Here is an 18059-nt window from a genome sequence, read left to right as displayed (position 1 = left end):
GTAATAGGGGTATTAGGGGATCCGCTAAAAATACCTGGAAAGTTGGGTACATTGCTGCAATGCATTGGTCCCTTTCCATTGTAGTGCGCTACAAATGAGATATACCAGTTAAGTCTTATCTAGTATAATATAATATGTACACATGTTTATTGATGTAACAGCATTTCATTGCCCTTAGAAATCCTGTCATACTCTGTGTAGTCTTCTCACTCTTCTCTCACCACTTATTGATTTGGTTATGGTTAGAGCTGTCTTGCATCCTGCTGGATACTCAGATCTGCTATGGACTTCAGCTGTGCTGATTTGCAGAGTCCACTATTTGAACGCTCACCTGGCACACAATCATTACTAGTGATAGTGTTGGATACCCAGGTTTCCTGGTTCCTGTACCTGTGGTCAATTTGTTCCTCACCTTACATTCGTTGTTCCTGGCTTCACATTCATTTGTCTCTTGATATCTGGATTGCATTATACAAGTCTGCAGGTTCCTGGCTCTGCTTGTATTTGTTTGCTGGCTCCTGGTTTCTGGTCTGCATCTACACACTACTCATATAGAGCTCTACTCAGAGGCCCCAGGGACAGACTACGGTAACTATCTCTTGTGGGGCGTCGTAGTGATTACCGGACTCTGGGTAAATCTGCACCAGCATTGTTTTAGAGACATTATTTATAGCTGTGTTGCAACAAAAGACAGTTAAGCTACTTCATGATTCCTGCATTACATTGTGGCTTATTACGTATCCCTGCATTACCTCAGAGCTCTTCTGTCTTGTGTTGAGATTAATAAACTCCATAACATTTTTATAACAACATAACCTTGTGATTCATGTGATTTCACAACAGAAATCCTGTAATACTCTATGTGATCCTTTCACTCCCCCCTCACCACTTATTCCTTTCTATTGATTGTCATGTAACTGAGGTCATCTGCCCGTATCCTATACTTGGTAATTACAGGGAGATAAAGGAATGCACAGAACTATGCAGGACATCACGGCCAAGGCTACCTACTGTACTACTGTGCAGGACATTGTTACCAGAGCTACTTACTGTACTGCTGTGCAGGACATTGTTACCAGAGCTACTTAATGTACTACTGTGCAGGATTCTGTGACCAGAGCTACTTACTGTACTGCTGTGCAGGACATTGTTACCAGAGCTACTAACAGTACTGCTGTGCAGGACATTATTACCAGAGCTACTTACTGTACTGCTGTGCAGGACATTGTTACCAGAGCTACTTACAGTCCTGCTGTGCAGGATACTGTGACCAGAGCTACATACCGTACTGCTGTGCAGGATACTGTGACCAGAGCTACTTACAGTCCTGCTGTGCAGGATACTGTGAGCAGAGCTACTTACCGTACTGCTGTGCAGGATACTGTGAGCAGAGCTACTTACTGTACTGCTGTGCAGGACATTGTTACCAGAGCTACTTACCGTACTGTTGTACAGGACATTGTTACCAGAGCTACTTACAGTCCTGCTGTGCAGGATACTGTGACCAGAGCTACTTCCCGTACTGCTGTGCAGGATACTGTGAGCAGAGCTACTTACCGTACTGTTTTACAGGACATTGTTACCAGAGCTACTTACAGTCCTGCTGTGCAGGATACTGTGACCAGAGGTACTTACCGTACTGCTGTGCAGGATACTGTGACCAGAGCTACTTACTGTACTGCTGTGCAGGACATTGTTACCAGAGCTACTTACTGTACTGTTGTACAGGACATTGTTACCAGAGCTACTTACAGTCCTGCTGTGCAGGATACTGTGACCAGAGCTACTTACCGTACTGCTGTGCAGGATACTGTGAGCAGAGCTACTTACCGTACTGTTTTACAGGACATTGTTACCAGAGCTACTTACAGTCCTGCTGTGCAGGATACTGTGACCAGAGCTACTTACAGTCCTGCTGTGCAGGATACTGTGAGCAGAGCTACTTACCGTACTGCTGTGCAGGACATTGTTACCAGAGCTACTTACAGTCCTGCTGTGCAGGATACTGTGACCAGAGCTACTTACAGCCCTGCTGTGCAGAATACTGTGACCAGAGCTACTTACTGTACTGCTGTGCAGGACATTGTTACCAGAGCTACTTACCGTATTGCTGTGCAGGATACTGTGACCAGAGCTACTTACAGTCCTGCTGTGCAGAATACTGTGACCAGAGCTACTTACTGTACTGCTGTACAGGACATTGTGACCAGAGCTACTTACAGTCCTGCTGTACAGGATACTGTGACCAGAGGTACTTACCGTACTGCTGTGCAGCTTCATCTTAAACTTCTCAAAGTACAGCCAGTGTTTGGACTCGCTGGGATCCAGGTCATGGTAGAAATCTCGAGCAGCAAAGCCGAAGCTGTGGAACTTTCTGTCTGGCATTAGAAGCATGGTGGTCGGGGTCTTCTGATTGGACACTCCAGGATCTCCCCCCTCCCATCGCCTACAGAACAGGAAAGAATTGTAGATCTCACTACAACACCTTAAAGGGGTCATTTACTCTCTACTGTCGCTACTGTAACCGGGCTGACCTCTGTGCTTGGCATATCTGCCACAAAGGTATATCTATCTGCCCCTCACAATATATAAGCAGCAATGTATAATAATGATGTAACGTCTCAGTTTGTGCACTGCCATGATGTTCCTCCCATAGAGAGCTGCCAGCTGACAACGTGAGTTATATGGACATATCTACGCTACATGCAATAAGCAAAGTAAAGGAACGCCTGTCAGTTCCCCTAGTGAGCGTCAATCTTATTGTACAGTCTATTCCTTTTTATGACCAAAGCCTCAGCCATTTGTATCATACGTATCACATGATGATTTAATATATTTAAAGGAAACACAGGGAAAGTTATAACAAAGTGTCTCTGTAAACTATAAAAATGTTGCAAAAAAGTCAATTGGTTTCAAGATCTTAAACCTTATTCTACCCCACAATCATCACTGTAACTTTCTCCTGTCAGTTCCCTGTTTTTCCTTTCCTCAATACAATCCATACTAAAAGCTGCTTTAGAAATTATTCATAGATCTTCTTTATGTCCAGCCGCTGTGAAACCCACTCCTGGGGGTAAATGTATCAAGTTGCGATTTTTTCAGTGATTTCCAATAGCTGCAAATTGAGATCACTGGCGAATTTATGTGTAAAGTCACCATATGTATTAACCTGCAATTGATATTCCCCACCCCTTAGATTGTACGCTCCTTGAGCAGGGTCATCTCTCCTCCTGTCTTCACCACTTTTAACTCTGCTCTCCAGCTACCTTGCCCTCCTCCTCCCCGTTCCCTCTTGCTCCCTCCTCTCCACTCTGGGGGTTTCCCTGCCTTATGTGCCCTCTTGGGCTCCGCCGTATGCGGGACCTTCCCCTCTCCCCTCCCCCGCCCCTCTAGCTGTGCTTTGAGCTCACGGAGTTACTGTGCATTTTGTTTACTGTATCGTGCTGTCTCACCTTTGTATTGTAACTTTGTTTGTCCCTGTACGGCGCTACGGATACCTAGTGGCGCCCTATAAATAAAAATTAATAATAATAATAATAATAATAATATTCCAAAATCCAATCTCTCTCGATTCGTGAAGATTTTAAACCACCTATCCCGCCGGAGGTTTAGTGAAACTCGCCCGAGATTAAACAGAAACTCGCCTGAGATATAGCAGAAAAAATACGCATGTTGTTAGACCTATCTGGCCAACGTTAACATAACAGGAGACACAAGTTTTTATTATGAGGGTAATCAGGATTTCTTGTTTAGAGGGGCAAAAATTATTATTAATTATCTTATGGGGGACAAATCATTTTATGAATAAATTAGTGGGCCAAATTTCATTAATGATTATATGTAAGGGAATTATTTTATTATATTATAGTGGCATACTATTTCAGTATAATGTTTAGCCTATCAAGAGCCCCCAGAACCTTTACCACGTTGATGGTAGTATTGGTGGCATTTCTCATAGACCAGGGGATTATAGTACTGCCAAATCTACACAACATCCTATCTGTAGGGAAACCAGAACACAGCAGTCAGGGAATCATAATCTGCCAGTCACAGAACAGTCATTTAGTACCCTCACAACTGCTAAAATTCCTAGGGGTGTAGATAGATACAAAGAAGGACAAAGCCTCAATATCAGAGGACAGACTCCAGGAACTGCAGCCGTTCCTTTTTCAAGTTCAGCAACAACAAGTCATTAATAAGTATTTGCCTCGCGTCAACCAGAGGTGTCCTGCCAAGGACAAGATGGTGCTTGAGAAATGTCCAGCTAGAAATGTTGACCAATGGGATCACAATCGATAAGAAAAGGACCAGGAAGTCTCCTGAATATAAGTCCAACACTGGAAAACAAGGGAATTCCACTATCAGCGCTCGAATGGACAGTGAGGACCACAAATTCTTCCTCCACAACATGGGAAGCCCATCTACAGGCAGAGGTGGTACAGGGTGTATGGTCACAGATATGAAACAAGAGCATGAGGAGCAATACAACCCCTTCAGCCACAACTGTGGAGCAAACATTTCAAGATCTTCCCAGACAAGCGCACAGTAGTGATGGTGATTCTAAACTGCTATAGAGAAACAATGAGTATGTCCATGATGATGACGGACAGTGGACAATTTAAAATCATCGGCCGCCCTGCACAGTGTGTATACACAACAAAATGATTCATCCTCAGGAAGGAGCCTATATTCAGAAGTGTATAAAATGGTGATGAGAAGGTTCAAAGTACCACAAATAGATCTAATGACAATAAGTCACAATGCCAAAGTAACTCAGTTTTCCTCTTGTCACAAGAATCCCAAAGCAGAGGGAATAGACGCTCTGACAAAACTATGTAGTTACAAATTAAGTAACAAATTCCCCCCAGTACCCCTGGTATCTCGCACATTGAGGAAACCAGAGAGAGGGGGGCGCTTTGGAGGATATACACGGTGCCATCCTCACCTGGCACGCTGCTGCACTGCAGATATTACCTCATTATATGAATACATTCGGGCTCCTTTGAGAAGCTGTAGGCGTAACCACTGGACGTTGTGCCAAAATCAATGGCAACCACTACAGAGAAGTTTTGCTCCTCAGCCGAGTCTGTCTCCGAGTCCTTCTGTAAAAAGAAATTCAGAGGGAACAGTTAACCCCTTGGTAACAGCATCAGTTTACTAGGATTACACAGCACAGTTTGTGGGGTTAGACCTCGGCCCCCCATCTCACACTGAATGATCTCAGTCATTATAGCTCCGTCAGAGCTGCCTAATTAGTCACATCTATTGGCAGCTATCTGCCCGTATCACACAGCGCTGTCTGCTGATATCAGACACACAGGAGTTCTGCAAATCTGCGTACACCATCCAAACTCAGTGTAACGCTCATTAGTTGAGAAAATCAAACACTGAACTTCTAATTCATTTATTTTCTCATCAATCACCATTTTATATGACACTATTAAATCAGACAGTAGTAGATGTGATTATATATCATTTAAAATACAATTATGTTGAACTCCATCAGTGTTACAATTGCAGTGTCCATGCGACTCTGCACCAGTTCATCTCCATTGTCCATTCTCCACAAACTCCATCACCTGTAATAACACAAGTCCAATGAACCCTCCGTAGTATATCTAAACAAAAGCTCAATGAACCCTCTGTAGTATATATAAACACAACCTAAATGAACCCTCTGTCGTATATCTAAATACAAGCTCAATAAACCCTCTGTAGTATATCTAAACAAAAGCTCAATGATCCCTCTATGGTATATCTAAATACAAGCTCAATGAACCCTCTATAGTATATCTAAATACAAGCTCAATGAACCCTCTGTAGTATATATAAACACAAGCTAATGAACCCTCTGTAGTATATCTAATACAAACTCAATGAACCCCTGCAGTATATCTAAAGACAAGCTCAATGACCTCTCTGTAGTATATCTAAATACAAGCTCAATGAACCCTCTGTAGTATATCTAAATACAAGCTCAATGAACCCTCTGTAGTATATATAAACACAAGCTCAAGGAACCCTCTGTAGTATATATAAACACAAGCTCAAGGAACCCTCTGTAGTATATATAAACACAACTCAATGAACCCTCTGTAGTATATATAAACACAAGCTAAATGACCTCTCTGTAGTATATCTAAATACAAGTTTAATGAACCCTCTTTAGTATATCTAAATACAAGCTCAATGAACCCTCTGTAGTATATCTAACACAAGCTCAATGAACTCTCTGTAGGATATCAAAACAAAAGCACAATGAACCCTCTGTAGTAAATCTAAACACAAGCTCAAATGAACCCTCTATGGTATATCTAAACTCAAGTTAAATGAACCCTCGGTACTATATGTAAATACAAGCTCAATGAACCCTCTGTAGTAAATATAAACACAAGCTCAAGGAACCCTCTGTAGTATATCTAAACACAAGCTCAATGAACCCTCTGTAGTATATATAAACACAACTCAATGAACCCTCTGTAGTATATATAAACACAAGCTAAATGAACCCTCTGTAGTATATCTAAACACAAGTTCAATGAACCCTCTGTACTATATGTAAATACAAGCTCAATGAACTATCTGTAGGATATCAAAACAAAAGCGCAATGAACCCTCTTGTAGTATATCTAAACACAAGCTCAAGGAACCCTCTATGGTATATCTAAACTCAAGTTAAATGAACCCTCGGTACTATATGTAAATACAAGCTCAATGAACCCTCTGTAGTAAATATAAACACAAGCTCAAGGAATCCTCTGTAGTATATCTAAACACAAGCTAAATGAACCCTCTGTAGTATATCTAAACACAAGTTCAATGAACCCTCTGTACTATATGTAAATACAAGCTCAATGAACCTTCTGTACTATATCTAAATACAAGCTCAATGAACTCTCTGTAGTATATATAAACACAAGCTCAAGGAACCCTCTGTAGTATATATAAACACAAGCTAAATGAACCCTCTGTAGTATATCTAAATACAAGCTCAATGAACCCTCTGTAGTATATCTAAACACAAGCTCAATGACCTCTCTGTAGTATATCTAAATACAGCTCAATGAACCCTCTGTAGCATATATAAACACAAGCTAAAGGAACCCTCTGTAGTATATCTAAATACAAACTCAATGAACCCTCTGTAGTATATCTAAACACAAGCTCAATGACCTCTCTGTAGTATATCTAAATACAAGCTCAATGAACCCTCTGTAGTATATATAAACACAAGCTCAAGGAACCCTATGTAGTATATATAAACACAAGCTCAAGGAACCCTCTGTAGTATATATAAACACAACTCAATGAACCCTCTGTAGTATATATAAACACAAGCTAAATGAACCCTCTGTAGTATATCTAAATACAAACTCAATGAACCCTCTGTAGTATATCTAAATACAAGCTCAATGACCTCTCTGTAGTATATCTAAATACAAGCTCTATGAACCCTCTGTAGTATATCTAAATACAAGCTCAATTAACCCTCTGAGGTATATCTAAACACAAGAACAATGAACTCTTTGTAGTATATCCAAATACAAGCTCAATGAACTATCTGTAGGATATCTAAACAAAAGTGCAATGAACCCTCTGTAGTATATCTAAACACAAGCTCAATGAACCCTCTATGGTATATCTAAATACAAGCTCAATTAACCCTCTGTAGTATATCTAAACACAAGTTCAATGAACCCTCGGTACTATATGTAAATACAAGCTTAATGAATTCTCTGTAGTATATCTAAACACAAGTTCAATGAACCCTCTGTACTATATGTAAATACAAGCTCAATGAACCCTCTGTAGTATATCTAAATACAAGCTCAATTAACCCCCTGTAGTATATCTAAACACAAGCGCAATGAACCCTCTGTAGTATATCTAAACACAAGCTCAATGAACTCTCCGTAGGATATCTAAATCTATAAACCATCTGCAGCAGTGGTCGCAGTGGTCTGGTACACGGTGGTATGTCACACTGCCACTTTTCCTACTGCCTTCTTCATAAAAATATCAAATTCCATTCACTTACATATTCCGCCACCAAATTTCCACTTTGACCACTGTTCTGCAGTATTTCTAAACACAAACCCAATGGACAGTCTTCAGTGTGTATCTTAAGACAAGTCCAATGAACCCTCTGTAATATATCTAAACAAAAGCTCAATAAATACTCTGAGCTATATCTAAACACATCAACATCATCACCGTTTATTTATATAGCGCCACTGATTCCGCAGCGCTGTACAGAGAACTCATTCACATCAGTCCCTGCCCCATTGGGGCTTACAGTCTAAATTCCCTAATATACACACACACAGACACACACAGAGACAGAGAGACAGACTAGGGTCAATTTTGATAGCAGCCAATTAACCTACCAGTATGTTTTTGGGAGGAAACCGGAGCACCCGGAGGAAACCCACGCAAACACGGGGAGAACATGCAAACTCCACACAGATAAGGCCATGGTCGTGTTAGGAACCCCTCCAGCCGGCACAACACAACCCGGAGTCTACTCTGCCAGTCAGGTGTTCACTGGAGCCCCTAATGGTGGGGACAGACTGGGCTGCAGACTAACGGAGGGTCGTGAAGTGTGTACCGGCTGGGGAGAACCCAGGCAAGCGGAGTAAAAGTCCAAGGAGAGGTCAAGGGCCGGCAGCAGGTAGAAATTCCAATAAACAAGCCGAGGTCAAGGGTCACGAGCAGACAGGGAGGTCGGTAAACAAGCCAGAGGTCAGGGTTATGAGAAACACAGGCAGGGTCCAAATCCAGGCAAGGGGTCATACACAGGGAAGCAGTCCAACAGGTTTTCACCAATACCAGGCAGGAGCAGGAGCAGATTAAGCTGACAGGTAACTGGACGCTATAACCGGCAGGGAGGCTAAGCCCTCCCTGCCTTATATACAGACTTAGGCCAATCAGGACTTAGCCCTGAAATGCATCCCAGGTGTGCTACCAATAATAACTAGCCCGCAGGCTATCCTAGCGCATGCGCCTGGCTGCCTCAGTTGCCGGGGCGCACCACTTGCTACACTCGGGCCAGAGAAACCGAAATTGATGCCCCAGTCGTCATGGAGACGGCCGGGACGTTCACTGGCACAGGAAGTGAGTCGCGGCGGTGCCCGAGGCCGCCGCGGCTCCTGACAGGTCGGGAATTGAACTAGGCCACCATCTTAACAAGGGATGATTTAAACATAGTTTTTCAATATATCAATAACCATATTCGTGGTGGGAGAGAAGCTGAAACTTTGTCTGCTCACAATAATTTAGAAACCAAGGAGTAATTAGTCAGCAGTGGAGAGCAACTAAATCAACCAGGATATTCCATGGCCTCTATGGCCTGTATAACTGGTCCTGTGTAGTTTAGTTATTTATCAGTGTCATAAAGCACCGTGTTAGAGCACAGTTCATACTAAAACTATCCTCTGCCACTAGCAGCTCCTGGCTACAGGATTTCTTCCTCTATGTAATGAATAATTCATGAGCAGCAGAGACCATTCTGCATAATTAATTATTTAATTTCGATAGAACGCATCCTACATGTGACTTGCAATCTCCATCAAGTATAAAGTCTTTAGACCTCAGCAGAGGAGCAGATCCCCAGCGTGGTCTTATGCTGCAGTATATCAGCAACATGTTTTAGTTATATCAGTGTGAGATGGGGATTGTTCTGTGAATGCCTCAGACGTCAGACAATGCAGCACACAGAGAGGTAACCGCCTGCAACTCCCCAGATCTGCCATCTGTTCCTCCTACACAGCACCATAATTACTGAAAGAGGAGAAAAACCATCACTTACCGCGGCGATGTGTGAGGGGGACAGCGGGGTTATGCCTGGATCCCCCAAACTTCTGGCTGGTGAGGAGTAAGCGGAGGTGGAGATCCTCTCTGCAGAAAAGAATAGAGATTAAGGTCAGATATATCAAAGTATGATTTATTACGCTTTGGTTGCATCTGTAGATTATATATAAAGTTGCACATAAGATTTGTGTCTAAATATCATTTTTTTTATACTTTGTGGCTACAAATTTAGGATCCATACTCAAAACGCAGCGAATCTCTCTAATGAGAACCACGTCGAAGAGTGATGGTGTGCAAACAGAAAGGGGGTGTCATCACACTGACATACGTAACTTGGGGTCCCAGAACAATCTTACACTGATACTTGAGCACCGCAGGCCTAGAGCACAAGTCCTGGATATTGTCTGGATGGAGGATAAAGTCATTAAATAAGACGCTTGTTATTATCTATACGTAGATAGATGGATATATAGTAGTATAAAGCAATGAGCCTACAACCAGGGCTGGTGGAACATGATAACAACAAGCTTATTGACACACTCCGCTAACCCGTCTGGTCCCAAAAAAATTTTTTATGGTCCAGTCGCTTGCCCCCTCAAGTCTGAGTCCCGCTCTGAACAGTGCAAGATTTGGAAGAGGCGCTGGGGTATGGCGGTGCGAGAGGTGCACTCTCCAGCAGCCGGCAATTTTATTCTCCAAATATTCATATATCATACTTGCCAATTCTCCCTGAATTTCAGGGAGCCTCCCTGAAATAGGGGTGATCTCCATCACTCACTGAAGATTCTGGCATTCTCCCTGATGCTGAGCCAGTACAAGACGTGGTTGGCTTCGCCATCTGTAGCATGATGACACAGTTCAGAAATTGTGTCCTATGTCCATGTATTGATGCCTATGGAGGTGGCCATTTTCATGGAGACCAAGATTTAATCAGACTGACAGGTAAGACCAGTGCCGTAACTAGACATTTTGGTGCCCTGGGCGAGACAGGGCACCGGCGCCCCCCATCTAAGTGGGAGTGGCATTTGACAAGTGGGTGTGGCCAGCCTAATGTGGGTGTGTCTAGCACTTTACTGAAAGAATTCGTATATGTATAATTGTATATATATATATATATATATATATATATATATATATATATATATATATATACACACACACACACACAGTGGTGGGATTCCAATAAATTAACAACCGACTCTCTGCCCTAATGACTATTTAAAGCATGCAAAAAATAACTCTGACTGATCTATAAATGCCCAGCACACTGTGTATATCTCAGATGACACGTTTGAACATTTATATATAACTGCTGCTTATACAAAGCATTTCAAGACATTGTTATAGAAACAAAGGGGAGACAGGGGGGGGGGGATAGAGAAACCAAATTAGGATACAAGCAGCAGTAAGACAGACTGGCAAACATGGAGGGAAGGAAAGGGGGGGACCATACCTTGCACATCAGTGACCCATTCATTCTGAAGGAGCCTCTGAGCGCTTCCACTTCTACTGCACAGCGCGCCCCAGCACACCTCAGATGAAGCCACTCAATAATAGTGCCGGCAGGAAGTAGGTTCAGAAGCTCTCCTGTGATACATGTGGTCAGAAGCGAGAACGGGGCATTCACATGTAAACAACAGAAGACTGTGCCTGTAAAAAGTACATAGCCGTGCTGTGCCTAACTAAGGCAGCGCACAGCTGAAGAGTGTAGTCTATATCCCAGCCTCCCCCCACGCTGACGGCAGCCTCCTCCACCCCACCAGTGAAGAGGGCGGAGTGATTGATCAATCATCGCCCCCCCCCCCCCCCCCGCAAGCTAGTCCAACGCTGGCAGCGGAGCCTTTCACTCACGATGTGCCTTTGACTTCTGCAGTGGAAAGCATGTGCGTTCCACAGACAGGAAGTTCGGTATTTGTAACTTCCTGTCATGCGTTCCACTTCGGAAGTCAAAGGCTTTTCTTAACACTGGCAGCAGAGCTAGGTAGCGGGCGGCTGCGCCCTCTTTGGGCTTGCACCCGGGGCGACGGCACCGCCCGCACCACCCTAGTTACGGCTCTGGGTAAGACAACATGACTTCAGTAATGGAGACAGAAATGTAAAAGACACTTCAGTCTCTAGAGATTCATTAGCTGCTTTTCTTTAACGCATAGTTGCCTACTCTCCCGGAATCTCCGGGAGACACCCGCATTTCTGGTAGACCTCCTGAGCAGGGCAACCTCACGGTTCTCTTCCCCACAATAGATAAGAGGCAGAGGGTGGGGTTTAATGATGCAAATATCGCATCATCTTAGCCCCAGCCCCTGCTGTAAATGGCCAAACTTGTGACAATCGTTTAGGGGCGAGGCCAAAATGATGTGATTTGTCAAGCCCCGCCCCCACACGCCCAGCACCCCCGGGATCTCCCTGAAGCCAAGGAGGAAAAGTTGGCTAGTATGTCATATAGTAACATGAGTCTGCCAAGAAAGAGCAAACCATCCACTTTATAACAATGTGATACTAGTTTTGCAGAGTGGTATTCCCGGCATTATTGTAGTATTAGCATTGCAGGGTGGTACTGTGATACTCCACTAAAGCAGGATATACCTTTAAGATATTCTGGGATAGCTGGCAGCCATGTTTGTGGCATTTGGAGTGAAAAACTACAGTTCCCATCATGCTTCAGGACTTTGGAGGGAAAGAGCTGAACTACTGGAATGAGGATTTTGCGTTTGCTGCCAGGGAAAGAAATGGATAAAATTAGAGGAACCTACAGCTGGGTTTGATTTATGATGGTAAACAAGGGAAAGAGAAACAGTAGCAGCAGGTTGACAACAGAGACTGAATCTAGAAGCTGTATGCAAAGGAGAGGACCCTCGGTGCAAAGACCCCTGAGTGAGTTATCGCCTGCACCCAACCACACTACACACTGGGACAAACCATGTTACAATACAAGGGGTGCAAATTAGTTTATTATTTTGCACATAAGATAAATACTGTCTGTTTTTTCATGTAGGACACAAATACTTGATAGCTTTATTTTTATACTGAAATTGAAGTTGATCTAGGACATGTCCTATCCTAACTATAAATATGTCCCCACATGTTAAATTTACCTCCCCCTCCAATGCAACACGGTTATGCCCAGGTACAAAGTTACTCCTTTTTTATGCTTTGCTCCCCTCAATGACTCAGGCTCTCCATGCTTTAATGTACAGTAAAGGCAACAAGTATTAACCCTGGATTAACAAGCTCAGGACTTGGTTCACTTGTCCACCTGATGGACCGCACACTATCTTTCCAGAAGACTCCCAAAAATCGGGTCGAGTCTCCCAAACTCCCGGAGAGCTGGCATTTCTCCTGCATCCCGCAATTCCCCTTGCTAAAATGACGCGATTCACAGAGAATCGCATCATTTTGACCCTGCACCCCCGCAACAAAACGTTATCTTACTCGCCCTCTAGTCGTGCCCCTCTCCTGGACTTCGCCTACTGAAAGTAGGCAAGTATGGATTAATGTATCTGCAGAACATTGTGCAGAGCTGGTGATATCTGCAGAGCATATCAACCCTTACTGTCCATGAATAGTGTTTAATCTGCATCATTCTAATTATATTACTGCTTCTAAGCTGCAATAATCACGGAACCTCCTCTTCTGCAAAAGATTTCCTGCAGGAACATTCCCCTTCCACCAGACACGCAGATATTTGGGGAGGGGGATACACTGAGCTCTTCTCATGCACTAGGAGTTGCAACTCTGAGAAGTCTCTCTCTGTATTAAAGGCTGTTTCCAGGTCTCATCACGTCTGCACTTGGCTGAGGTCAAATCATTAATGTAAACAGAGAAAAAACAATTCCGCGCAAAACAAAGTCTGCACTCGGTATATCCCATACTGTAATTAGTGTTATGTCTCATGTGAAATTATTATATATTAAACCAGCGGTTCCCAAACAGTGCGCCGTGGCTCCCTGGGGTGCCACGACGATCTCACAGGGGTGCCGCGGCCAGGGCTGGTGGTAAGCAAGGCGGGGGGCTACTTTATAATTATTTTGGCTTAGGGGGTACCTTGAAAAAATTATGGAGACTCTAAGGGTGCCTCAAAGTGAGAAAGTTTGGAATCCACTGTATTAAACTCTTAAGCTGACCGTGCGTAATCCGTCCCAAGTGCTGACTGCAAAAGTACCTGTTTCCGATTTGGCCGGACACATTGGAGATGGGGAGGTCTAAACAGATTCTTTGAACCACCACAACGTGCTGCCCACAGTGGCTCAGTGGTTAGCACTTCTGACTCACAGCACTGGGGTCATGAGTTTCAATTCCCGGCCATGGCCTTATCTGTGTGGAGTTTGTATGTTCGCCACGTGTTTGCGTGGGTTTCTTCCGGGTGCTCTGGTTTCCTCCCACACACACAAAACATACTGGTAGGTTAATTGGCTTCTAACAAATTGACCCTAATCTGTCTCTCTCTGTGTGTGTGTGTGTGTGTGTGTGTCTGTGTGTATATTAGGGAATTTAGACTGTAAGCTATGGGGCAGGGACTGATGTGAGTGAGTTCTCTGTACAGCGCTGTGGAATTAGTGGCGCTATATAAATAAATGGTGATAATAATAATAACCACATTACATAATTTAATTGCATTTTTTAAGTTTCTAAGTTAAGAAATCCAGAAAGAAGAGTTAAAAGGTCATTCTAACGAGGACCCGGCCAGGTTTGGCAGCTCACAGGACACATCGTTGGCCAATAGTCATCATTTGTTTTTAGAAGGATTCTTGGGGGCTTATTTATCAACCTTCTTTTTCATATTTAAGGATCCCGTCAGTTTATCACTAGGGCCTGTCCCTGTCATAGGTTTCTATGGAGACTGCTAATTTGCGCAATTTATTAAGTCAAAGGTTTTTGGTACTCAGACTCCCACTCGTTCATGGTAGTTTTTAGCTCCACTCCATGTGTAGAGGGATCATATGATGCCCCCCTCTCACATGTACATTGCAGGGATGTTTGTGCGTATATCCGAGGTCTTTAGACGGAGCACGCGCACATCTACAATCAACGCAAATCTTATCGGGAGTGAAGACACCGAGATAAAGGAAAGTTGTCAGTTTGCAGGAACAGCAGTTTATCGTGTCTACTGTCCCTAAAGAAGAGTTTTAATAAACAGTCCCAATCTTTCATACCTTATGATTGTGTTAAGGAATGAAAATGATCGTGTTTAAAATGCGGTGTTAAATATGCCTCTTAGGGGCATATTTAACAAATCACGGTAGTGCACTATTGTGCACTTACCGTGGAATTAAAGTCCTGATGTGCCCTCCGCAAATTTATTAAAGGTGCATCGCAGCAGATATCATGGATATCTGCTGCTTTGCACTCCTGATCGTTTTTGCGAGCAGTCACCATACAACAGAATGGTGACTGCTCCTGGCTGCAATCTAATAAGTCCCAAAAAAATTTTTTTTTCGGGAACTTGTCTTGATAATGTACCAGCTGAGGCTGGCGTACATCATCCTAATTGAAGAAATGAAGAGCAGAGCTGGACAGCGCATGTGTGGAGGGATCGCAATTAAAGGAAGAAGAGGAGATCCCGAGACAGCGCGTCTGAAGAGGGGGGTAAGTGTGATTTTTTTTCCCTTTTTAATAAATGTGAGAAATAGTTCAATCCTTATCCTTGCGATAAGGATTGATAACTATTTCTCACTTTTGCCGATTAATGATAAATGTGCCCCTTAGTGGAGGCAGCGACATTGGCCCCACAGTTAGACCACAGTAAGAGTCCCAGTGGAATCACACGCACCTTCACATGTGTCTGCAAACAGGAGCGTTATGTCTCATATGACATGATATATATCAGTAGTAGTGTATGTGCTGTCCACACCGCCGTCATATCACTGATACAGAACATAGGAAGACTTTTATCTTTCAGCTACAACAAACTCCCAGCCAGAAGAGTCCTACTGACCTATATATCACCTATATAATCACCCATATACCATTACATACCGTATGTAGCACTGTGAGAGGGATATTAACCCCTTTGCATCTGTTAACCTCACATGGCATCCGAGACCTCTCGTCCGCAAATTGCATTGATAAATACAGTAAGTCATTTGCATTAGCGCAGGGCAAACGCTGCTTTGTGATGTCACCAACACTCCACAGATGTATCTTCTTATGATATTGGCATCTGTGTGTGTAGACGGTTAGACGCCGCATCCTCAGATCTCAGCTCATCACCCCACGTTCTCTAGAACATTGACCCTTGTTCCAAAAAAACAGCAGATGGTGCAGTCTCAGCAGAGGGGACCAGGAGGCGGTAGAAGTGATGTATTCTGCCCATCTGTCCCAGGACAGATTTCAGCTCGTCCCCCGGGACCAGCAAGTTCCATATATAAGGAGAGGCCATGGTTAACCCTTCCTCTACCCCACGACGGGGCATTGAATTATTTCTCACAGATTCTGACGTCCAGTTTACAATCTACTGACCAGCTCCATCAGCATCTCTTTTATTCCTTTACAGACTGAGGATGTATTTATCTATATGTCCCCAAACGTCCGCCATAGGTTGTATTTTATTGCCGCAGTACTCGGTTACCCAGCAGTACCGGCGCGGTAAGACCATACCTCCATACAGTATGTATTTATGGAATGGAGTCAGGGACGTGATAACCTCATTGCTGTTGCCACAATAACAGAACAGGTATCGGTACAATTAGCGCCATGATAGTTGTTGTATAGGTTTCCCTGTGTATCAGGTGAGGCGATAACAGGAAACGCCCGTTTCCTCCAGCGATATCGCTGCTTCCGTCTGATAAATATGCTGCTCTCATCATCACTATTTACACGTTCTTTAATCCCTCTCTATCTAGTGTGTGTAACCAGACATTACATAGAGCCGTCTTTATGAACATGGATAATCTGAGTGAAACTACTAAATAAAGACAATTAAAAAGAATAGTAATTGCAATAAACAGAAACCATTTCTCTGCCTCCCCAGCTGATCTGTGACTCTCTAGGACTGAGCCCAGTCTGGGCCTATAGGACAGTCCAATAACGTTATTTATGTATAGAAAGTACATAACGGCTTATAGGGCTCAATGTATTAATATTGGGCAATATAGGAGATTGATTTTTGCAGCGATAGAAAATCTTCTGTCACCCAATGCAACAAGAAGAGGCCACGGGTATCTGAGCGACGCTCACTTCAACAATATCTTTATGTAAGAAACAAAACAGGAAGACTGCTTAAATAATAAAGCATTGTTGTTGTTTGGGGAGGACGTTGTCTGTACTTGTATATCACTTGCAGTTTCCTAAAGTGTGACACAGGTAAAGCTTTGTGCAATAGTTATTGGTGCAGGAAGTTAAAACTAATTAACATTTATAACAACATGGCAGCATTTCCAGATTTCCTTGTTTATTTATAAATGCTTACACACTAAACTCAAACAGTGCAGACCTGCAGTGCTTCCTATCCGCCATGCACAGTCCTACTTCCCTGTCTCTTACTAATAAAACCAATCTGCACCTACACTGAGGGATGGGCGGATACGCTAAATAATACATATGGTGCGCGGAGCAAAAGCAGCCTAATAAAGTTCGACCTCTGACACATCAATTTCTGTTATCTTCCTAAAATACTGTTAGATTAATCCTGAGAGTGAGAGGACACCGGGACTGTCTGTATTACATGTGTCCTGAGAGTGAGAGGACACCGGGACTGTCTGTATTACATGTGTCCTGAGAGTGAGAGGACACCGGGACTGTCTGTATTACATGTGTCCTGAGAGTGAGGGGACACCGGGACTGTCTGTATTACATGTGTCCTGAGAGTGAGGGGACACCGGGACTGTCTGTATTACATGTGTCCTGAGAGTGAGAGGACACCGGGACTGTCTGTATTACATGTGTCCTGAGAGTGAGGGGAATCCGGGTCTGTCTGTATTACATGTGTCCTGAGAGTGAGGGGACACCAGGACTGTCTGTACTACATGTGTCCTGAGAGTGAGGGGAATCCGGGTCTGTCTGTATTACATGTGTCCTGAGAGTGAGAGGACACCGGGACTGTCTGTATTACATGTGTCCTGAGAGTGAGGGGAATCCGGTTCTGTCTGTATTACATGTGTCCTGAGAGTGAGGGGAATCCGGGACTGTCTGTACTACATGTGTCCTGAGAGTGAGGGGAATCCGGAACTGTCTGTATTACATGTGTCCTGAGAGGGAGAGGACACCGGGACTGTCTGTATTACATGTGTCCTGAGAGTGAGGGGACACTGGGA

The 18059-nt window shown here is 43.6% G+C and overlaps 1 protein-coding gene across 1 annotated transcript in view; it reads right to left on the bottom strand.

The window, feature by feature from the left end:
• The window catches only part of HSPA12A (heat shock protein family A (Hsp70) member 12A), a 53333-nt gene that overhangs the window by 23265 nt on the left and 12009 nt on the right, over positions 1-18059 (bottom strand). Inside the window, exons 2-4 of the mRNA XM_075215582.1 lie at positions 9809-9897; positions 4975-5102; positions 2260-2446 (exon numbers count right to left, since the gene is read on the bottom strand). Of these exons, the coding sequence (XP_075071683.1) occupies positions 2260-2446; positions 4975-5102; positions 9809-9897 (404 nt within the window). The remainder of the gene's footprint in view (positions 1-2259; positions 2447-4974; positions 5103-9808; positions 9898-18059) is intronic.

This window comes from Mixophyes fleayi, chromosome 6 (assembly GCF_038048845.1).
Source record: "Mixophyes fleayi isolate aMixFle1 chromosome 6, aMixFle1.hap1, whole genome shotgun sequence".
Lineage (NCBI taxonomy): Eukaryota > Metazoa > Chordata > Amphibia > Anura > Limnodynastidae > Mixophyes > Mixophyes fleayi.
Note: the sequence above shows the minus strand (reverse complement) of the source record. Positions and strands in the feature narration are given on the sequence as shown.